This window comes from Vulpes vulpes, chromosome X (assembly GCF_048418805.1).
Source record: "Vulpes vulpes isolate BD-2025 chromosome X, VulVul3, whole genome shotgun sequence".
Taxonomy (NCBI): Eukaryota; Metazoa; Chordata; class Mammalia; order Carnivora; family Canidae; genus Vulpes; species Vulpes vulpes.
Window position 1 is genome coordinate 31,204,512 of NC_132796.1, and position 25,291 is coordinate 31,229,802.

Sequence of the window (25,291 nt, forward strand, 5' to 3'; positions counted from 1 at the left end):
TGTGCTGCTGAATTCAACTTGCTAGTATTTTGTTGAAAAGTTTTATATTAATGTTCATCACGGATATTGGATTTTAGTTTTCTTTTCTTGTCCTATCTTTGTTTTTCTATCAGGACATTGCTGGCCTCCTAGAATGAGTTAGGATGTTTTCCCTTCTCTTCAATTTTTAAGTGTTTGAGAAAAAAATAATATTAATATTAAGTCTTCTTTAAATATTTGATAGAATTCAACAATGAAGCCATCTCGTCCTGGGCTTTTCTTTGTAGGAAGAGTTTTGATTACTCATTCAATCCCTTTACTAGTTTTATGTCTATTCAGGTTATCTCTTATTCATGAGCAGTTTTAATAGATTCTGTACTTCTAGGAAATTGATCATTTCATCTAAGTTACCCAATGTGGGGGGTATATAGTTGTTCATAGTATTCTCTTATAATGCTTTTTATTTTGGTAAAAACAACATAATGTCCCCACTTTATTTCTGATTTTATTAATTTGACTCTCCATTCCTCTTTTCTTAATTACTTTAAAGGTCTGCCAATTATGTTGACCTTTCCAAAGAGCCAATATTTTTGTTTATTGTTTTTCTCTGTTTTATTTACCTCCACTCTGATCTTCATTATCTCCTTCCTTTTGTTAGTTTTGGGTTTAGTTTGCTCTTCTTTTTCTAGTTCCATAACAATGTGCGATTAGTTGTTTTTTATTTTATTTTATTTTATTTTATTTTATTTTATTTTATTTTATTTGATGGGTTTGAACTTATGACCCTGAGATCAAGACCTGAACTGAAATCAAGAATCAGATGCTTAACCTACTGAGCCACCCAGGCACCACAGGTTGTTGATTTTAGATTAATCTTTTTAAAGTATGCTTTTGCTACTATGAATTCCCCTCTTAGTGCTGCTCTCACTGCACCACATGAGTTTTGTATACTGTGTTTTCATTTTCAATCGTCAGATATTTTCTAATTTCCATTGTGGCTTCTTCTTTAAAATATTGATTAAGAGTTTATTGTTTCATCTCCAAATTGAATTTCCACATTTTCTCCCATTATTGATTTGTACTTTCATTCCATTGTGATAAGAAAAGATGCTTTGTATGATTTACATTTTTTTAAATGTATTAAGATATGCTTTGGGGCCTCACATCTGATCTGTCCTGGACAGTGTTCCATGTTGATTTAAGAAGAATGTGTATTCATTCTACTATTGTTGAGTGGAATGGTGAGTGTAACACCAGAGACACTTTGTAATATCCACTGTCAACCTCGGTTTCATATTTGGGTGAACTGAGGCACATAGCTGGTAACAGACATCCCGGGTTGTGAACCTAGGTATCACAATGCTGGTTTTAATTAAAAACTGATTATCTCTTATACTTAAAAAATAAATATTAATGAATTTTCTATTAAATTGTTCTGTACCACCATCAGGTTTAAGTCTAATACTAACTCTTAGAATTTATGTTTGGCTTTATATTCATTAGTTTCAAGCTAAAGCATCTTTAGTACCTAAAATTGACCTTTCATTTTAGAAAATTAATCCCTGGTTAATCTGGCATCTTGTACTTATGTGTTGTAGGTGCAATTTCGTTTTCTGTTAAAAGCAGACAAATCGATGACTCTCCGGAAGAGTCAGATCAAGATCTAGTACCTTCCTTTGAGAAATCATTATCAGAACTATTCCACAAGTCTGATGAGGGAGACTCAGGTAAATTTATGAAGGAGTTTCATGATCACTTCTCAATCATTCACTTTTAAAATGAATACATGCTTTGCATTCATAATGTATATACAGCTGTGTGTTGCATATATCTATAAGAATGTTATTGTATTATTTCAGGATTAACTTTATGTAGTTTACTTTCTGGATTTGTACAGCTACTAACATTAATAGATTAAAATACGTCAGCTTGAAGGCTGTCTACTCTTCCATAAGTGAAAAGCTTTACATATACTTGTTATTAAACAGAAAAATTACAGTACATTTCTGATAAAATGTTAATGAGTATATAATTTTAACAATGTAATATGCTTTTCTTCAGCGTAGGAGATGATAGCAATCTTCCTCATATGCAGAAGAAAATCAGTGCTATTTTTTTCCTTCCTGTTTTATAAAGATTTGAGTGTTGTTAAACATCATATCTTTTTAGTAGAAATTCAAAGGAAATTGAGGTAATGGAGAATTGGAAGGCACAGGGCAGATTTCCTGGAGAATGGGTGACTGAATTCTCTTATGGGTGAGTAGCAGGGACATAAGAGGACGATAGAGAAGAGTGGGTCATCAGGAGCACAGCTGTGGAGACAATGAGGTATATCAAAGAAGAAATCTTTATTGAATGCCTTTGTGTTTAGTCAGGATTCTTCAATAAAACAGACACTACCATAATATAATGTAATGTAAATAGGTGCATATTTATATATAGACAGACAGATGTTGAAATTTTTAAGAATTGGCTGACATGATTATGGGGACTGGCAAATCCAAAATCTGTAGGGCAAGCAAGCAGGGCAGAGAATTACAAAAGAATTCCAAAGGCAATCTTGGGTTCAAATGCCTGAAGCAGGCCAGGTAGGCTATAAGCTCAGACAGGATTTCTCTTTCAGTTTTGAGTAAGAATGGCTTCTTCTTCAGGTAACCTCAGTATTTGCTTTTAAGGCTTCAAACTGATTGGAGGAGGTGCACCCATATTATGCAGGGTAATCTGCTTTACTCAAACTCCACTGTGGAGGTGGACCCTTCACAGCAAGATCTAAGACTGGTGTTTAAACAAACAACTAGGCATCAGAGCCCAGCCAAGTTGACACATAAAATTAACCATCACAGAATACATGGATTAAGAGTGATATTTAGGCACTATTCAAAATGATTTGGAAAGGGAACAGCAGTTGAGGCCAGCTAGACAGGCCACTGGGACAGCAAACTGGCTTTGAAATGAAGAGAACAATGTATTTTATGGTGGCAATGAGGATAGAGACATACCATTAAAGATGGAAAGTATTAGAGACTAGCATTAGATGACTCTTTTTTTTTTAAGATTTTATTTATTTATTTATTTATTTATTTATTTATTTAAAAGAGAGAGAGAGCACAAGCAGGATTGGGGACAGGGAGGGCTAGAAGCAGACTCCCAGCTCAGCAGAGAGCCCGATGTGGGGCTCAATCCGAGGACTCTGGGATCATGACCCAAGCCAAAGCAGACGCTTAACCGACTGAGCCACCCAGGTGCCACTAGATGACTCTCTTAAGAGAGGAGATGGAAAGAGAGGATTGATTTCAAACACGAACAAGGTTTGTTTGTATCTTGGTGAATAGAAAAATATCGAGCTATTCATTTAGAAATGTTGGGACTTGGTTAAAATAACATTTGTTAAGTAGACCCCTGGGATGTCAGATGGTGTGTCACAGTTCAACAAAAGGCCACAAGGAAAAGTGAAATAAAGCTTATTACTCACAGATCTTGGAGAATGCATACTTCACTCCTCGAGAGGCCACATAGGGAGGTCGAGGCAGGATGCAGACAAAGAAAGAAGAAAGACCTGGACATTAGGGTTCTCAGGCAGAATGCTTCGGGGTTCCAGGCTAAGGCCAGATTTGGTTAATTCAAACCAAAAAGAGTAGGATTCTGGTAAGCATCATGGGGGTCTCATCCAAGTGCTGCACAAGGGGAAGGCCCTGAGAGGCAGAGAAGGGTGCTTATCACAAGGGTGGTTAGGGAACCATATCAGAAATTTATATTTACTTATAACCATGTGGGCTGGTATCTGATGTGTGCACTCTCCAGAGAGGCTACTATCAGTTTAAATCCCATGCAATAAAATAAATAAATAAATAAATAAATAAATAAATAAATAAATAAATCCCATGCAGCCCATGTGGCCACACAAAATGGATGCAGAGACAGCCATATTATGGAGTAATTTAGTTGAACTATCAATAAGAAGAAATAAAAAGGCTGGGAGATTATAATGCTTGGCACAGTTTTGTACTTCCTGATTTTGATGTGACAGCTAGACATTTATGTGGCAATAGCCAGTCATCATTCGAATATTTGGAGCTGAGACAAAAAAATAGGTTGTAAAGATTTAAGATCAAAGAATAGAGGACTGTTGTAGATGGATTATGCTAGGAGTGAAACCCTCATCGAAATCTAATGAAAAAAAGGAAGAAAGAGAGAAAGAAAGAAAGAAAGAAAGAAAGAAAGAAAGAAAGAAAGAAAGAGAAAGAAAGAAAAGAGAAAGAAAGAAAGAGAAAGAAAGAAAAGAGAAAGAAAGAAAGAAAGAAAGAAAGAAAGAAAGAAAGAAAGAAAGAAAGAAAGAAAGAAAAAGAAATCTAATGCAAAAAACTATGAAGGAAAGCCAGGTAAAAGTGTTTGAAAGAAAATCAGAATATTATGGCATCATGTTAATGGAATAAAAAGGAGTGATATCTAATTGAAAAATCTTCATGATGACAGGTTGCAAGGCAGATTAAGAGCTAGGAAAAATGCATCTAATAATATTCCAAGTATCCCCAGTTCTTCAAAGTGGTCTGCTGATATCAGACAGGATTAACCTTTCCATCTCCTGTAATAACACAGGACTTTTTCTTACCGATTGCTCAGCAGTGAATCTCTTTTCAATTAGGGAAGTTTCAGTTAGGTAAAATGAATAAGTTCTGGGGAACTAATTAATGTACAGCAACATGATTACAGTTAACACTACAGTGGGTGGGTATACTTGAGATTTGCTTAGAAGGTAGGCCTAAGTGTCTTCACCACCCCCACCAAAAATCAGTAATTATGTGAGATGATGGATGTGTTAATTAGCTTGACTGTAGTGATTATTTTATAATGCATACCATATCAAACCAAGGTGTACCTTAAATACAATTTTTAATAGTTATACCTCAATAAAGCTAGGACAAAAAAAAAGAAATGAAAACAACTAAATAAGAATTTTTTAACCTTCCAAATAGAAAAACTTGAAAAATATTAGTAACAGTTTTGAGGAGGGTCACATATTTTTTTTTTTTTTTGGAGGAGGGTCAAGTTTAAAGAGACAATCTTACGCATTATAATGGGAATTTGAGAGCATTTACAATGTTTAACACTTTTTTTTTTAATTTTAAGTAATCTCAGCGCCCAACATGGGACTCAAACTTACACCCCCAAGATTAAGGGTTACATACTCTACTGACTGAGCAGCCCGACACCCCTAAAACTTTTAAGATTTTTTTATACACTTAATCCAATTATTTCAGTCTAAGAAATTAGTTGGAATAAAATAATCAGAGATATGCACATATATTTTTCTATAAGAACATTCCTTATGTGATCTATTATGTTGAATAATTAAAACTTAAGGTTTTTACTTTTACAATTATATTTATATAATTTTGTAATTATGTAATTTTTATTTATTTAATTTTGAATACATATTACTCGCACATAATTTTTTCCCACTTTTATTGAAAAATAATTGACATGCATCACTATATAAGTTTAGAGTATGCAGCATGATGGTTTGCTTTACATATTGTGAAAAGCTTACAATAGGTCCTGCTAATATCTCTCTTCTCATATAGATACAATAAAAAGAGAAAAAGAAAAAAAAGGAAAAAATTCTCCTTGTGATAAGAACTCAGGATTTATACTCTTAACAGCTGTCCTATATATCATACAGCACTGTTAGCTATACTCATCATGTTGTAATTACATTGTAGTCCTTATTTCTCTTATAAATGAAAGTTTGTATCTTTTGATCACCTTTCCTCCTCTCCACCCCATGCTCTACCTGTGGTAACCGCAAGTCTGATCTCGTTTTCTGAGTTGTTTTTTTTTTTTTTAAGATTCCACATAGAAGTGAAGTCATACAGTTTTTTCTTTCTCTTTCGGATTTATTTCACTTTATCATAATGTCTCCAAGGTCTGTCCATGTTGTTGTAAATGGTAGGATTTCCTTGTTGTTGTTTTTTTTTAATGGCTGAATAATATTCCATTATATGTATATCTCACAACTTCTTTATCCCATCATCCCTCGATGGACACTTAAGCTGTTTCCATATTTTAGCTATTGTAAGTAATGCTGCAAAACATGGGGGTTCATACATCTTTTCCAAGTAACTATTTTGGTTTTCTTCAGATAAATACCCAAATGTGGGTATGGAAGTTTTATTTTTAATTTTTTGAGGATTGTCCATACTGTTTTCCATAGTGGTATAACTGATTTTTTTTAATTTATTTATTCATGAGAGACAGAGAGAGAGAGAGAGAGGCAGAGACACAGGCAGGGAAGAGGGAGAAGCAGGCTCCATGCAGGGAGCCTGATATGGGACTCGATCCCGGGTCTCCAGGATCATGCCCTGAGCCGAAGGCAGATGCTCAACTGCTGAGCCACCCAGGTATCCCATTATCTTTCTTTTTTAAAGTTTATTTATTCAAGTAATCTCTACACCTGTCATGAGGCTTGAACTCACAACTCTGAAATCAAGAGTCTCATGTTCCTCTGACTAAGCCAGCCAGGTGCCCCTACATTTTCATTATCTTAAGCAAAGCATATTCTAAGTTCCTTCCTGGTGTTTTTCTCAATTATCTTTAACCATGGGCTATATGCCTTTCTTCAGACTTAAATCTCTTGGCAGTTTCAGTGGCTGCACCAATCTGTATTTGCCACCAACAGAGCACAAGGGTTACCTTTTTTGTGTATCCCACCAACACTTGCTATTTTCTGTTCTTTTGATAGTAGCCATCCTAATGAGTGTGAGATGATAGCTAATTGTTGTTTTTGATTTGCATTTCCCTAATGATTAGGGTTAAAACTTAAGTTCTAATAGCAAATATTGTCTGAACGATAAAAATGTTTGCACACACATACATAGATATGGACATATCAATTTTATATTATTTGTATACCCCAGTGTATTTATATATATGTATGTGTGTGTGTATCTATACACCTATGTCCTTTTTAATTTTTTTTAAGATTTATTTATTTATTCATAAGAGACACAGAGAGAGAGGCAGACACATTAGCAGAGGGAGAAGCAGGCTCCATGAAGGGAGCCCGATGTGGAACTCGATCCTGGGACCGCGGGATCACACCCTGAGCCAAAGGCAGACTCTCAACCACTGAGTCACCCAGGCATCCCTACATCTATGTCTTTATTGATATATCAAGCCTGGTATTTTATACAAGAAAAAATAAATATTTACTCTTAGTCATGAGATCATGAATAATTTTCATCTTTAAGCTTTTCAGGAATTTCTAAGATCACTATAGTGAATGTTATTGATTTTATAATTAGCAAACAGTTTTAATATGTTTAAGGCCTTTAGCTAAACAATGCTTAATAATTATCATTTTGTTCTCATTGATAAATCATCTTTAATCTTAGTCTAACCAACAAACTCATATTCAGTGTACATTTTTAGCACTGTAGGAATTAAATCAGCTACATTACTACACTGCCTTATGTGATAGTCACAGCAATCACAAATATTAAGTGTTATTGTTTCTGTGATAGCTAATTTTATGTGTCAACCTAGCTAGGTTATAGTGTCCAGATAATAGATGAAATATTATTCTGGATGTTTCTTTGAAGGTGATTTTGGATGAGAATTATATTTAAATCTCTGAACTTTGAATAAAAATGGCCCTCCATAGTGTGGATAGGTCTCATCCAATCAGTTGAAGGTCTTAATAGAACCAAGAATGACATCCCCAGAACAAAAAAGAATTCTACCCATAAGCCAACTTTGGATTTGCACCGCAAATCTTTCCTGGATCTATAGCCTACTGACCTAACCTGAAGGTTTTGGACCCACCAAGTCAATTATGTGAGCCATTTCCTTAAAATCAATCTCTCTCTGCTTCTGTTTCTCTGTCTCTGTCTCTATATATGCACACACATATCCTCTTGGTTCTCTTCCTCTGGAGAACTTTGACCAAGACCGTCCCCATTCCATAGATGGGCAGACTGTTTGACTATTCTTTGTGCCAACCCAGAATCATGGGGCATTCAGGCTTTATAGTCACGAAGCCCTTTCTCTCCAGAATTACTGTCCCTGTAAGTTCAATGTGGATTAAGGCATTAGAAAAGCCAGTGAAATATACATGAGCAACCTAGAAGGGGAAACATTTTTCATTTTAACAACTTTGGTTTATTTTGAGATGTCACATTTAAACATCATAAAAGCATGTAAAGCACAGTCATAGAACTGAAGGAGCAGCCATTTCAAACATGAGCAGAGGTTTTCTCAGTAGCCTAATATCAATATAAAGTTGGTAACTTATTCTCTGTTCATTAATGGTTTCAAGGTAACCATTTAGTTGGTGTCTGTAAAACAAATAAACACAGAAGGCAATTCAAAATGCAGAAGTAAGTTCACCCTCAAGAACTTCTCACAAGTATTTGGAATAAGAATTCACATGGACCTTCTCTGTCTCCCTCTCACTAGCTAATTGTTCTGAATGTCTGGATTGTTCTGAGATCAACTAACTTGATAAGTTTTCTTGATAGCTAAAGTATTAGAATAGAATGGAATATAATATAATATAATATAATATAATATAATATGAAGTAGTGTATTGCAGTACAATAAGATACAATGCTCTTGGTAGGAGGGAATAATTTTCCCTCTACCCTTCTAAATTCTTGGCCAAGACCCCCCCTGTAATAACAAAAAAAAAAAAAAAAAGATAAGCAGAAGAAAAATAAAGAGAAGTTCAGTAAAGTGGGGTGCCAGGTGGGTCAGTCAGTTAAGCATCTGACTTTTGATTTCGGCTCAGGTCGTGATCTCAGAGTAGTGAGACTGAACACCATCTGTGATGCTCACAGGGGTTCTGTGATGAGTGTGAAGCCTGCTTGGTATTCTCTCCCCCTCCCCAACATGTGCATGCACGCACACACTCTCTCTCTACTTGTATACATGGGAGAGACCCAGGAAAAAAAATGAGTAACTCCTTGAAAAGGTCCAAGCCCTTATCTTAAAATACCATCTTCTACTAAAGACAAAGATGTTGGGGGAAGGAGAGCCAAAAATGCAAAGTTAGCAGGAAAGTACAGTAAACAAGAGTAAGGTTGTTTGATAGATTTAGGTCACTGTCTTCTCCATTGATATGAAATTCTAAAGATGTAATCATTCCAGCTTTCTAGTACAGAGAGGGAGACCCTTACAAATGCAGATTTCCTTCATAAATGTAAATGTCACTTACTAAAGGGTAACTTTACTCAGTTTTCAGAACTTCTGTATCTGTAGCTTCTTAAAAATAGTCAGTGCAAAATATATACCAAATTTATACCAAAGATGTATTGTAGGGTAGCAAATTCTACTCCACTTCACCATGCAGTACAATTTCATACAACACAATGTCATTGGGTGCCTTACAGTACAACGCAGTGCCATGCTATGTACTGAAATACACAACACTGTCTTTCAGAAGGGAGTGAGAATTCCATGAGTCTGGGCCCCTTATTTCAGATGAGGAAAATGAGGCCCAAAGAGGCTGATTTACCTAAGTAAGTCAGCAGTACCTGGAATCTTTAAAATATGACAATACTGATATGAATATGCATATGAATAATGGAAATTGGAGGGCATCTAAAACCATATACTAGCTCAACACTGGAGACTAAAGAATATCAAAGTAGAAACCGAACAGATCAGGCTAACCAAATGGAAAGCTTGAGTTTGATGCAAGTACAAACCCTGCTACACAAGACTGTTGTGGTAGACCAAGGTTCCAGTAACAGGATTTGGAAGTATGACTTTAGATATCACCAGTGACAGAAATGCTTGCTTTAAAAAAAAATTTTTTTTTCAGGAACCCAGATGTAAACATTACTTTGTCACCACTTAGTCCATTCCCAATCCAGCTTCCTTTAGGCTAAATTGCTAGGATCCTTTTTCACACTTTCAAGAAAAGAAAAATCTCATCAATTATTCCTGATTTTGTCCTTAGACTGGATTCTTATGGTACTGGAAATGTACCACTGTAAAATATAACACAATACTTAGATAGTTCTATGTATAATATGTGAATGTTTTGGCAATTGGGGGAAATGATTAGTTATTTCTTTTGAAATATTCTTTTTTTAAAAAGAGTTTATTTATTTGATAGAGAGAGAGCATAAGGGATCCCTGGGTGGCGCAGCGGTTTGGGGCCTGCCTTTGGCCCAGGGCACGTGGAGACCCCGGATCGAATCCCACGTCGGGCTCCCGGTGCATGGAGCCTGCTTTTCCCTCTGCCTGTGTCTCTGCCTCTCTCTCTCTCTGTGACTATCATAAATAAAAAAAAAAGAAGAGAGAGAGAGAGAGAGAGCATAAGTAGGGGGAGTGGCAGGCAGAGGGAGAGGAAGAAGTAGACTCCCTATGGAGCAGGGAGCTGGATGCAGGGCTCCATCTGAGGACCCTGGGATCATGACTGGAGCATAAGGCAGATGCTTAACCAACTGAGCCACCCAGGCGCCCCTAATAATTTTTTAAAAGATTTTATTCATCTATTTACAAAAGAGAAACAAAAATAGTGGCAGAGGTGAGGAAAGAGAGTGTGAGGGGGGAGAGAGGGAGAAGCAGACTCCCCACTGAGCAGGGAGTCCAACACGCAGGGCTAGATCTCAGGGACCCAGGAACATGACCTGAACCACCCAGGCACCCCTGAAATATTAATTCTTAACCTAGAAGTAAAATATTCTTATTTTAGTGGGGACTATAATGAATTCCAGGGGCAGGTAGAGGATGGGGAGCTTTTATGGGGCATGCTCATGGCCATGCAAGATGATGCTTCTCTTCACACTCAAAAATTGTAATGCAGCCAGCTTTTCACCCTCTCCTTGGCTCTCTTGACAAATGAGTTTATCAAAAAGAGTTTGGACATGATATCTATTGATGTTTCTAAAATTTTTATGTTAAGTATGGTATTCTGAAGCCACATTAAGAGATTTTTTTTTTTTTCCAGATGATGATGTTAGCAACTTCCAAGTCTGGTATTCTCTTGAGATCCATAGCTCTCCAGGACCACCAGTAAAAGTTATTGAAATGAAATGCATTTCTCTGGTAAGAACCCATTAAATGTTCATAGACTCTGTCTTTTTGTAAACAGAGTTTTTGTTGTACATTTAAATTGCGATTCCCTAAAAAAAAATCCAGATTAAATGAGCATATTAGGTTAAGTTATTCAAATTATAGCAGTTTTATTCTAAATCCAGTAATATGGACCTTAAGTGCTTATGGAAAACATATTTTAGCTCTATGGCATCTTTTTTTTTTTAAAGATTTTATTTATTTATTCATGAAAGACACAGAGAGAATGGCAGAGACACAGGCAGAGGGAGAAGCAGGCTCCATACAGGGAGCCCGATGTGAGACTCGATCCTGGGACTCAGAGATCACGGCCTGAGTGGAAGGCAGACGTTCAACTGCTGAACCACCCAGGCATTCCAGCTCTATGGTATCTTATAGTAGCTTTACTGATTAATATGCTACATGAATGTTTCAAGAGTTACCAAGAGCAAACTTAACCTTAGCCTACATGCATAACCTCACACATACGATAAAAGCAGAATTATGTTTTTGTCAGGGTTCTGGAATATCCTGTCCCCTCAAGGTTTTTCTAGCTGAACTAAGAACCAAATTGACATGAGACAGATTAACAGGAGAAAAATCAAAGTTAATAGTGTATGTATGCGGAATGCACATAGACATGGGAATCCCAAACACAGGCAAAATGAGGTACATATGTCATTCTGAATTAAGGAGAAGAGGGTAGGGGTCTGAGACTTCAAAGAGAAGGAATGCAATTTACATAAAGATGAAAAAGAGTAAATATTTGGTATGCAAATGTTTGCTGGGCCTCTTAGAAAGAAGGTGATACAGAGAACTTTGATCAAACAGGCCTTGCTCCCTTCCTCCCTGCCTCCACACCCAGTTCATTGTATAATGTAGTTATCTGTGGTGATAGCTATCTTCCTGGAGAAGGTCTTCTGTTTGAATTCTTTTTATGCAATTGAGGAAAGAGGTAAAGAGATTTTCCTGAATCAGCTTGGTTTTGGTTGCTTTTTAACTCAAAATAATCTTTGTACCAAAGTTGTTCATTTTGAGGAGACCTGCCTTTGGTTCCTATAGTCTATTGACTCTTACAGTACTGTTTCTTTCTGGTTTCTACATCAGGCTTTTCACTTTGAAACACATTTGAAGTAACAGACATAGATTTGGCATTTTAAATAATAGTGACTAAGAATAGGATTGTCTTATATGAATTATTAAAGTGTTACTAAATCTATGTCCATTATTGTTCTGATTACTTAATAAAGTAAATAAATATTGGATCTTGGTAGTTTTTTTTTAAAAAAAAGATTTTATTTATTTCAAGAGGGGGAGACAAGATGAGCAGAGGGGAGGGGCAAAGGGAGAGAGAGAAGCAGACTCCCCACTGAACATGGAGCCTCAATCCCAAGACCCCAAGATCATGGAGCTGAAGTCAGATGCTTAACCGACTGAGCCATCCAGATGCCCCATATTGAGTCTTGATTTAAATGAAACATGAGGACAGTATTAATTGCTCTTAACAATGTTTTAATTTGACTTAATTTTCTTATTGTTAGTACTCAAATATTTAAAATGATGATAAAAGTTATTTTCATTTTTAAAAATTGCAGAGAAATTTTTCATAAAATTGATTATTGAGAATCTTGAACTTTTTTTTTCAAGATTTAATTTGTTTATTCATGAGAGACACAGAGAGAGAGGCAGAGACATAGGCAGAGAGAGAAGCAGGCTCCACCAAGGAGCCGGATGTGGGACTCGATCCCGGGACCCCAGGATCACGCCCTGGGCCAAAGGCTCATGCTCAACCACTGAGCCACTCAGGCGTCCCTAGAATCTTGAACTTTTGCTCCAACAAATAAAAAACTTTAAAAAGACAAAAATACTTTGTCTGTAAATCAATTACTTGCCCACTTGATTTCTGGGTAAATCTCCACTGAGACATAGAAAATGGGCGGTTAAACTACCGAGATGCACTCAAGTGTAGCTTGCAAAAGCATTCTCTTCTAAGTGGAAAATGATTTAATATGATGATGATAGGGTCATTTCACTCAATGAAAATGTCCCATTTCTGTGACCCTATTATCACTGGAGAAAAAAATATTTCTTAAATATTATGTTTAAATGACAAAACTTTATAAAACTACTTGCAGTGGAAAATGATCACTGGATTAACAGAAATCTCTTTGTCAGGACACAGGAGGGAAAACAAAACATTTTAAATGGGTCCAGGAGAAACTGGGACCATGAGGTGGCACCTCAAAAAAAGATAGACATTGAGTCCCTTATTAACTGTATGTTTAAAATAGATATAGAGGTGAGTATAGCTATGCAATCCAAAATAACAAAAAAGGATGTGATTCTAAAATACTAATAGACAAACAACTCCATATATTCTCACAAAATGGTATATAATGTGCCCCCCTTTTGGGAAGAGATGTTAACCTTTCAAGCAAAACTGATAGAACTTAAGATTTTTTAACTCTCAACTTTGAATGGTAAAGATTATCACACAAACTGAGAAACATACACCATCAGGGTACTTTATGTGGATAAGTAAGACTGAGCAAAAAGAAAACAGTTTCTTTTAATGTACTTCAAATATGTTTTCATTTTTAAATTTAATATATGCATATACAGTTTCAGGAGCACATTGTTTTCATAAATAATTTTCCAATAATAGCCCTTGTCCATTTTCCATAAAAGACTTGCCCCTCCCTATGTAATACATTTCATTATTATTGTGTTTAAAAATATATAATCAAGTGGGGTGCCATTGTGGTGCATTCAATTTTGCATCCAACTCTTGCTTTCAGCTCAGGTCATGATCTCAGGGTCCTCAGGTCCACATTGGGCTCCACACTCAGCACAGAGTCTGCTTGAGATTCTCTCTCTCCCTCTGCCTTTGCCCCTCCTGCTCATGCTGTCTCTCTCTCTCTCTCTCTCTCTCTCTAAAGCAAATAAATTATTTTTAACAAGAAATTCAACCAAGTATATCTGAAGATCTAATTGGCTTTATTCAACAATTCTGGAATTCGGAGCATCCCATCTAGGCAGTAGAGGGGAACTCTAAGGAGTTGTACAAAAGGGAAGGTTATTATAGATGGAAGGTAGGGCAAGAAATGTATTAGCAAAAGAAAAAGATTGTTTCAGCCAAGGCAGCTCTTTTCCTTAAGGGAAAAGAGTGAGGGATTTTATCATGCAGATTAGCTCATCTTCCTTTAAGGGATGGAGAGTATGTATGACAGATTCATTGACACCCATCAAAAAATTCCTAACTGACCAGTTAAGACTACATTTCTGGGGGAGTTGAGACTGCAATTAGATTATGTATTAAGCCTCTGCTTTGGAGACTTGGCCTAGGTGACACCATTTGGAACCTACGGTTCCTTTTAATTTTGTTTGGCTTGGTTTGATTTTTTTAAGTTTATTATTTTTTTTAATAATCTCTCCCCCCCCCCATGTGGGGAGCTCAAATCCACAACCCCGAGATCAAGAGTTGCATCCTCTTCCAACTGAACCAGCCAGGCCCCCCTGTTTCTGTTTTTGTTTTTGTTTTTTTAAAACACATGTAATTCTCATTCAGTTTGTGTTGATTTCCCGTTATTTTTTACTTTAAAACTTTCTGATTTCGGTACCACAGTGTGATACCTATAACTCATCCTGTTTGCATATGTTCTTCTGGTTATTACCAATTTCAATATTGCTTTTATTTTTCATTATGAATAGTTAGTTATTTCATAAAAATATTTAATAATTTACTTCCAAGATCTACATAAATGAAAATGCAATTCCTGAGCCTCTGTTCCATTTAGTAGTTTTACATTGCAATGCAGGAGCAGAATTTAGTGCATGAATTGTCAGATTGCTTTGTTTGTCACTACTGGTAGGTGTGCTGTACTAAGCGATTACTTTCAGCTAAGGTTGGTGGCAAAGGGGAATCTTCTTTGACTACCTCAGTCCAGTTAGGCTACTAATGACAGTGATGTTGCCAAATTTTTACATTTTCCCACCTCTCTAATAGTAACTGCCTAAGGTGAAAACATATGCACTCTTTAACTCTCAGACAAGATGATTTAGTTGGTGGAGATGCTATGGATTCTTATTCATGAGAGACACAGAGAGGGAGAGGTAGAGACACAGGCAGAAGAAGAAGCAGGCTCCGTGCTGGGAACCCGACATGGGACTCATCCTGGGTCTCCAGGATCACACCCTGGGCTGAAGGCAGTGCTAAACTGCTGAGCCACTCAGGCTGCCCTATGGATTCTTTTAAATAATCCCATCACATAAATCTTTGTGCACTTCTTGAAGAAGTTTTCCAAATACTTTCAAAAGTATGCTAAAATTATTGTCCTTACCTATATACTCTTTCCTAATATTTTTTTACTGCATTTGCTGTTTTGTCAAACTTTTGAGAAATATTTTATTTAAACCTTAGATCATCAGATGTAGCAATGGAGTTTTCAAGATACTAAGCCAGCTGGTTTTCCATCTGTATCTCAGCTTTTGCTATGTTCAACCCAACTTTCACATCTTCCTTAGAAATGAATGGTCAGAATCTCTCTAAAATAGGGTTCGTGTAAGAAATATTTATACCCTCGAGGCACATAAATTTGGTTACTTCTTAGAGTAGGTTCCAAAAATCAGATTATATTCACAGTAAACAATAATTGGTTGTTAGCAGTCCATTATCTCTTGGTGTAAATTATTTAGTATTCTCTTGGAAATTTTAGCATGATATCTGCTATTCCATCTTGTTTAACCTTAAAAAATTTCTTGTATGTCATATAGTTTGGCTATGTGAGGATGATGAGACCAATCCACTATCTTCCTACTGACAATAATTTCAATGTACAGCAGTGTTATAAATGTATTCTGAAAACAAAACCTTAGTGTGTGAATAAAACCTATGCTTTAAGCTTTAGATCAGTCATAGCCTTTATAATATCTGTTCTGTTGTCAGTGACAATTGAATGACTAATTTATTCATCTTATAATCAACTTTTAGTTAAATTCACTGTATTGTTAATGGTGAAACTCAGAAGTCTTTCTACAAGTTAGTAAGAGAAGAGTGTCAGGGAGGAAAACATTTATTATACCTTTGAAGGTTTTTCGGTTGGTCTAAGAATTAAATTGACATGAGACAAATTAACAGGAGAAGATCAAACAGAAGTTTAATAACATGTGTACATCCTTCCTGTGTACGTGGGAGAGACCCTAGACACTGAATAACTCTCCAAAATGGCCAAAGCCTTCATCTTAAGTCCCATCTTCAGCTAAAGACACAGTAAAATGTTGGGAGTGGGGAGTCAGTTTTATGGGACGTGAATAGGAAAAGCATAGTAAATAAGAGGAATATTGTTATACAGATTTAAGTTTTGCCTTTTCCATTGATTAAGAGTCTCTAGAGATTCAGAGTCATCCCTCACCGCTTCCTAGTGCAGTGTGGGAGACACTCTTACAAATGCAGATTTTCCGTATAAATGTAAATGTCTCTTACAATAGGGTAACTCCTACTTGGTTTTCTGAGGAGCTTCTAGTTTGTTGTTTCTTAAAAATAACCAGTTTAAAATAATCAATATGCCAAAGAGGCATATCTTGGGATGGCAAAATTTTCTCCCCTTCAGGAGCATAGTTAAAAACACTACTAATGCCCTTGGCGTCAAATGTAAAAACGTTCATACAAAACAACATTTGTGAGTTGCCAACCATTTTCAACTAATTTTTAGTTTAAAATTTTACCCTTAGGGGGCACCAGGGTTGCTCAGCAGTTGAGCGGCTACCTTCAGGTCGTGATCCTGGGGTCCCAGGATCAAGTCCCACATCCAGCTCCCTATGGGGAGCCTGCTTCTCCCTCTGCCTATGTCTCTGCCTCTCTCTCTCTCTCTCTGTCTCTCTCTTGTATAAATAAATAAAATCTGAAAAAAATATTTTACCCTTCATAATAAAAATGTATATATTTAGATTTACTCATTTTGCTATGTTTTTCTTCTTTTCTTTGTGTTTTTATATTCTTTATTTTTTCTAGGTGAAAGATCATATATAATTGGTGTTGTACATGATATTGAAATTTTTCTTCCTCATGAAACGTTGATGTAAAAAAATTAAAATTCTGCTTTGAATTTATCTTGAGAAGATAAAATGTAGACCCTATGTGTACATGTACATGTATGTATCTACATATACAGTCCTGAGCATGCCATGAAGGCACACACACGAGTTGTGCCTTTCCACAATGTCAGCTTTAATCAGTCATAAAGCAAAGTTAATCATAATTATAAAGCAGGTTCAGGATTCCAAACTCAATGATATTTCACCATGTGATGAAACTTGGCTTCTCACATGGCACACAGAACAGAACATAAGACAAGCCACACAACAAACGAGATAACAGAAGGGAATAGGAAGTTAATGAACCAACCGCAAAGTCAGTCTGTGGACGCGCAGTTGAGGTAAGGTCTGGTCTGAGTCAGCTCTCAGCACTAACTGCCTACTGTGTTCAAGCAGTGAAGGATCTCAGTTCTGTTCAGAGATCAATCAGGCAGGGTCTTCAACAGCAGCTGCCTTTTTCAAGTGGTCAGACATAGAGAAGTCATGTCTGAAGAGTCTGAGAGTTTGCTGCAAAAATCCTCCCCTTTTTAAAGGGATTTCATCAGTCTTGGGCCCCTGCAGACCTGCCCTGCTTCTGCTTGTTCTCATTTCTGGGGTGTCAGCCAGCTGATGCTGGTCCTGGTGGTATCTTGTAGCTGCAGTACCTTTAACTGCTTGCGTCACTGCTTGACACAGGCTCCTTCTTGACAGGAGAGATCCATTTTGCTCTGTATGTGTACACATATGTATGTGTATAGAGAGAAAGCAGAGGGAGAGGGAGAGAGACCCTGTCTTAAAAGTTAAGCTAGAGGCTACTTCCTAGGGAGCATTCCCTGCAATCAATTATATTTCTATTTGTCGCTGCTTTTAATAGTTCCTGCACCCCCACCCCTGCCCCCAAGGTTATGATAAATGTCTGAATACATGTGAACGAGCCTATAGACTCTACAGGAGTTTCTGACTTTTTCCACAAGCTCCTCAGTGCTTGTCAAGTACATCCTCACTCCCACATCATCCCCCAGTCTGGCACTGGCAGCCCTTCTTGATTGCACCTCTGCGTTCTGTATGTCCACGTTGGATGTAGAGGTGTGAAGCATCACTTCCTTAGGTATAGGGACATGCAGGTGGCAGTAGCAGAAGAATGACAAGGGTGTTTCTAGTTTATGGCTATCTGCCTGTTTCCTCTGAGTTCTGAACTGCTGGCACTGACTTTTCAATTTTGGAAAATTACTGAAACAGGCTATAGTTATCACTTCCTCTGAATTACATGGTACATTTTTAAATACCCTTTAATATAGTTTGTTTATTGACTTGGTGATGTTTTTAAATAGAATAAAATTAAAATTGAAAATTTCCTTAATATAAGTTGTGCCTAACTTAAATTAATATTGTATGTTTGGACCTCAGAAATAATCACTTTAAGTTTTTTTAAATTAAATAGGCTCCATGCCCAACATGGGGTTTGAACTCACAATCCTGAGATCAAGAGTTGCATGCTCTACCATCTGAACCAGCCAGCCACCTCAGAAATAGTCCATTTTAAATGAACTCATAATTATCTCCTGGGAGAGGATATGGTGGGAAATACTTCCTGCTGGTGCATATTGAATTGTCATTGACTCCATTAGGCTTTAATGGGCAAAAATCATAATGTTGATTTACTCTGACCCAGTTAGAGTCGGAAGTGATGAGGTTTTCAGTGCAAAAGTCAGTGAATTGAATTTTCCCTGTTCGGAGAAGGTGTGAACTGGCAACCAAATGATAAAATTAACCCACTGTCTTTCTCACAGCTGTCCTTACCCATAATTTTCATGAAAGGAGGTGGCCTAGGTTAACTTAAGATTTTTAAACTCCTTCTGAGTAAGATTTTATCAATGGAAGCTGTGTTATTCAGTTTGAAGTATCTAGAATATCAGACACATTAACCATTAGATTTATATACAAACACTAAGGTCTCTTATAAATTGCACATTTATTTAATGAATATTTATTGTGTCTGGTATCCCTCACACTGTTCTAGGTGCTGAGGAACGGTGATGAATATTACAAACAAGGCCCCTATTTGCATAGAGCTAACATTCTAGTTGAGTCAGACAGAAAACAAAAATAACCTTGGAATAACATATTTCATGGGAAGGTTTTTTGTTGTCTTACATTTTCAAGTGAAGACACAACCTGAGAACCATAGATAATTCTGTCTCCATGTTATGAAAGGTGCTGCTCTGCCATTTATTAAGGAGTCACTAAATGTTCTAGTTATGATGTTTTTAGTTGACATGACAAAGTCCAAAATTTCAATGGCCTAACACAATAGCTGCATATAGATGGAAAAAGAAAAAGGAAACAGAAAAGAATTTCCACTGGTTTCTGAATCATCTTGTCACAGAGGCAGCACACTTCACTTCCACTCACCTACTAGAGAGAACTAATCACATGACTATGCCTGGGTGCAAGAGAGTTTGGGAAATGTAACCTCTGGTTGGGCAGCTCCTGCCCAATGATGTCTTCATACCATGAAGGAGAGCACAGAATTTTGCTGGAGGGATGATATTTCTGCCATGCCAAGACAGATAAGAACCCTTTAGCCTATCACCCTTGTCCAGCCTCTGTATGCATTGGCCAGAACAAAGAGAGGGGGAGTGGCTTCTTTAAAGAATGGAAACTGATAGTTTAATGCCCATTGGACTTTGGTGAGTTCTCGCTAAAAGTCTGGACCATGGAATGGAGGGAAAATGGCTAGAGTGACAGCAGCTGCACTTTTATTTATTTTATTTTTTTAAAGATTTTATTTATTTATTCATGAGAGAGAGAGAGGCAGAGGGAGAAGCAGGCTCCGTGCAGGGATCCCGACGTGGGACCCCATCCCGGGACTCTAGGATCAGGCCCTGGGCCGAAGGCAGGCACTAAACTGCTGAGCCACCCAGGGATCCCCAGCAGCTGCACTTTTAATGGCACATGACAAAACCTCGTAGATCAAAGTGGATTCTCCTCAGTGTCTGGGGACTGGGTTGGGCTATTTTAAAAGGATCTGCTCAAGATACATTTGGCTAGAGTAAGAAGAACCCAAAAGAAAAAGTCTACATGGGGTAATGCTAGAAAGAGGAGAAAGAGAAGGACCTAGAAAGTCAACTGGAAAAGATCAGTCAGTATCAATTAAGTAAATGGTCTTTGTTCTTTTACTTCTTGCACCATATTCATCCTGTAACCTGTAGGAGCCATATTAACGCAGTGACTGCAGGAGAGGTAGTTAGAGCAGGAGCTTGAAAAGAGCAGGTCATGTCTACTTTCTTCCTCACAAACAGTCTGAAAAATTACTACATGTCCTGAGGGTAAGAAGGGAGTGCCAGGAGGAAAGATCACCAAAAATATTCATTGGATTTCAAATGAAAGTGTTGATTGTTATTGTACCTCTTTCGAGATCTGATAACGAGACTCCTCTAGCATTAGGAACTACCCTGAGAAAACAAGGAGATGGAGAAAGGGAGATCCTGCCAGATTGGAAGATCAGTAGTGGAAGAGAAACCATTTTCAGATGGTACTCTACCAAGTTAGTCCATCCAGTTTATCTGTTACCATGATAATAAATGCCTAATCTAAATTTAGTGATGATTGTACCAACAAAAATAGTCCAGAGTTTCATTGACTGTGGCGTGATGACTGGGGAAATGTACCCAGGAGCAACTAACAGATGTTCAGAACAAAACGAGCTTGGTGGGAAGGGAGGTAATAGGTAAGAGCCCAGGCACTCCAGGAACAGAAAAGATGCTTGTGAGGCTGGAGCTTGGACAGAAATAGCAGTGGGGAGGAAGTACTTTGAATCAGAGGAGCTGGCAGGGCCAAGTCTTTCAGGACCTCAGAAAGTGAGATAAGATATTTTATTCCATGTGCAATTAGAAGCTCCTAGAGAGTGGAAAGATGGGAATGACCTGATCTAAAATTTCTGTCTTTAAATTTCTTAAAAATGTTTCTCCTATTTTAAGAAAATAAGAAACATATAAGTTATATTTAGATACTGAAATATTTTTAAAGATTTTATTTATTTATTTATTCTTTTATTTGTTTATTTATGAGAAAGAGAGAGAGAGAGCACAAGCATGAGTGAGCAGAAAGGGAGAGAGACGAGTAGACTCCTCGTTGAGCAGGGAGCCCCATGTGGGGTCTGATCCAGGACCTGGAGATCATGACAGCCAAAGTCAGACATTTAACTAACTGAGCCACCCAGGCGCCCCTGAAAATATTTTATATTTGTTTTAAAATGAATATAGAGGGGCGCCTGGGTGGCTCAGTCAATTAAGCATTTGACTCTTGATTTCAGCTCAGCTCGTGATCTAAGGGTTGTGAGACTGAGCCCTGGGAGTGGAGCCTGCTTAAGATTCTCTCTCTGACCCTCCCCAACCACTCTTTCCCTCTCTCTTTCAAATAAATAAATAATTTGTTTAAAAAAATAAAATAGATGTAAGTATTCAAACTTCCTCTGAAAAAGTTTATAATTTGCAAAATTCAATACATCTGTTTGTACACATTTTAAACATATTCCAATCTTAGCTGCATGTTTGAATTTTTTCGGCATTCTGATTTTCAACATTTTATGAACATCTTCATGCTTTAAAATCTTTATATTCCATGGGATTAAATATACATAATTTATTCCTTTTACAAAAGGATTATGAAAAATGGAAGCAATTTCTTTCAACAGTCATTATGTTAGCTAAAATATTCCTTCAGTATAATCCAGAGAAAAATACTGGACACCTTATAAAAGAATACTGTGTCATTGCACCCAAAGGAGGCCATGTAAAGAAAAAAGACAATTTTTGAAGTCACTGTGTATACTCACTGTTTCACTTGAATTTCCAAAACCAAAATCAGTCCAAATAGATGTACATTTGATTCTAAAAAACCTTATAAAATCACCCATCAAAGTGGAAGAATATACCATTGGCAAGACACACACACCAAATATTTCACACCTTTTATATGGAGAAAATAGTCACAGAAATTCAGCAGGCTTTATACTTCTTAGTGAGTGAGAGTTATTTGTCATAAAATGGAATGGGGGGTACAGAATGCCTTAGACAACAAGACTATTGGCCATCTTTGCAGATGACTTCTTTATACATTCTGCTTCATGTGTTGAAAATAGTTCTGTATTTTTGGAGAATATAGCTAACACAAAGGAGGTATTTTAAGAATAAACTTACAAATTTGGATCATCTCATCAAATCATGAATGACAAAAATCTCTTCTCTTATTGAATACATGAAATATTTAAAGAAATATCTAATTTTTATGGCCTTAAGAAATATAGTTAGAAAATTAATCTTGTCTAAATTAATTTTGACAGTATTTTGGCAGATGTATATTTAAAAGAGATTATTCATACAATACTATATTTTAAAGGTGTAATTTAGGAGTTTTTAATCTATTTAAACTTGAAAAAATATTCAAATTATTTTTTAAATATTCAAATTATAATGAAAGTTAGAAATTATTTTTTATAATATTGTAACTAAAATTGACATATATTTTACCAGACTAGAAATACCACACTCTTAATTAATTGGGAATTTAAAGCTTTTTACTGTAATGAATCATTCATTTCTATTGAGTCTATTGCTGGTTTTGAGACCCCAGAGAATTTGATTGCAGGCTTTCCTTAGAGATTGCAGTACTGCTTAGTGCAAGTAGTTGGAAGCAATTAACGATTGCTCTCTGGAAGGCTGCTCAATTTTGAGGGAGTGTCCAGACATACTGGGTAAGAGTGAAGTGATCAAGTAGTGATATTTGCCACGGATGTGTCAAACAGGAGCTGTTACACAAGTGCCCCAGAGCTGCCATCCCCATTTTCATCTCTTAAGATTCGGCCAACCGTAGAATGTCCTAACACATTTGTAACACTAGGGCATGCTTCTGTTAAATGACTTGTAGTTCACAGAGATAGCAGTAGATTGAAAGTGGTTTTGTTTTACCTTTTGTTCAAAGTCTATATGTGATAAGACATAAAGCAATTCGATATTCCAGTACTTCATTCCTCTTTAGACCAAAGTTTTTCTAAGTATAGGTTTCAAAAACGTGAGTGGGTCAAAACGAGCATTATTTTTTTTTTTAAGAAATAGAATAGAATAAAAGAGAATAGAAAGTATCAGAGAATGTCACATGTGAGAAGAGTAGGAATTGTTTTGCGAATCTTTTTTTTTCCAGTGTGTATGTGAGCCAGGTCATGATGTAAAATGAATTACTCTAGGTTGTGATGAAAACATTTTGAAAATCACTGGTCCAGATCCTAGTATTTTTTTTACTTCTGTGAAGAATAAGCCACAGCATTGTTTTAAACTGACACTGACCTTCTCTGAGAAATATCCAAGTAATATAGACTAGGACAAATGTCTAGTCCAAAGATATCTCATTTTGGTTTTCTGTCTAAAGACCTGGGCAAAGTTTCTAGACCAATATATAGTTGTTGGTATTTGTTATCCTGGCATATGGTTTAGTTGTTGATCTGCTAGACCCTTAGAAACTTCCTAGGAGGCTAAATTCTCTAACAGTCTCATGAAATACTTCAGATTGCCTAGGAAGTGATAAATTCTGTGACATAATGTAATTATTGGGTTTTTTTCATTTTATATTTTTATTTTCCTTCTTTATAATTATGAGCATTGGTTATTTTACTCTAGCAATTTAAATGCCCATGTATTTTAGAAATCCATGATTCTAGTATCTCCTGAAACTATTGTAGATGGCTATTTTCCAATGCATTTATAATTAAATCTGATTTATAACATATGATATCCCAGTTTAATTGTAAATTTGTATATATTCTTGATTTTCATCTTTCCTTACCAGATGTTGTTCACCACACTCAATGCTGTTTCCATTCCCCTAAAATGTAACATTTATCCACTCAATTATTTATATATCTGTAATCAAGCAAACATTCATTCCGTGGGTGAAGCTGTATCTTGAAGATATGTATTGTGAATAACTCTTTCTTCATCACCGCCTGTCCCTACCAGCTCAGTATCAAGGTTGTTTTTGTCATTCCTCTAATGTGTTAAGCTTCAAAATACCTCCAAGTCCTAAAGTACATTCATTACCAAGCTTTGAAATATGATTGAAATGTCCAATATTTTCTATTTTGTTAGGTTAAGGCATTACAGACAACTCATCTTTGTTCAAGATTGAGATATGTCCTATCAATCACCTTCAACATTTTTGTTTTAACTAATGACTTTTACTCTAGTGGAGATCATGACTGTAATGGGATGAAACATAAGCCATTAGCCAGAATAGGTCAGAATGGGGATCAAGAAATGTCTTGGAACTTGAAGAGTGTCTTCCAGGGCTGAGTGGATGTACCTAGGGAGGCAGGACAGGAGAAACCAGTATGGAAAGAAGGAATCTAAACAAGAAGGTAGTTGAATTATCAACATAATTTGTCTTCTTAGTTCAGATTTTCCCATTTGTTGCTGATGTACAGAGATACTTGAAGTATGTCCTCTGCATCGGCAGAACTTTTTAGAAATATGTATTTTCAGGCCCCATCCCAGAGCTACTGAATCACAATCTTTGGGGCAGGGGGCCAGTAATCTATGTTTTAGCAACCTCTGCAAATGATTCCTATGCCATGCTAAAGTTTGAGTACCACAGCTAGAGAAAACATTGATAAATGGCAATAGTACTGAAGGAAACTATATTTCAAATGTAATTTTACACTTTCCTTACCATTTAGCTAGATGAATGTCTTGGAGTATTTGTTGTTGAAAAAAAATAACATTATCATTTACCAAGATTAGTCAAGGAAAACATGTAAGAGATTAAAAGTGAGTGAGATATATTCAATAGCGGATCAAGGAGAAAAATAAAACAAATGGCCTTATGTTGCATAAAAGTTTTCTTTGCATTTCCTTTAAAGAACAATGATTCACTCTATGCTGACACTAAGAGCTGATTATATATTTGTTCTGTAATTCTAGGAGACCATTTGCATTGAAATACCTCTCTCGAATTCCAAAGAGACAATGATTCACTTAGATGTGCAATTATCCAATGCTGCCCTTAATGGACTCAAGCAATTTATACTGTATCCGCTAGAATGTATCAGCTATGTGGTACGGTATACTCCAGCAACTACAGGCTGTAGAGATGAAAGGTATGGTTTTAGTGTGGCATTATATTTTATTGT

At 36.5% G+C, this 25,291-nt stretch overlaps 1 protein-coding gene across 1 annotated transcript in view; it reads left to right on the plus strand.

The window, feature by feature from the left end:
- Positions 1 to 25,291, plus strand: part of CFAP47 (cilia and flagella associated protein 47) — a 503,092-nt gene that overhangs the window by 351,151 nt on the left and 126,650 nt on the right. Inside the window, exons 50-52 of the mRNA XM_072744557.1 lie at positions 1,578 to 1,706; positions 10,934 to 11,031; positions 25,083 to 25,258. Of these exons, the coding sequence (XP_072600658.1) occupies positions 1,578 to 1,706; positions 10,934 to 11,031; positions 25,083 to 25,258 (403 nt within the window). The remainder of the gene's footprint in view (positions 1 to 1,577; positions 1,707 to 10,933; positions 11,032 to 25,082; positions 25,259 to 25,291) is intronic.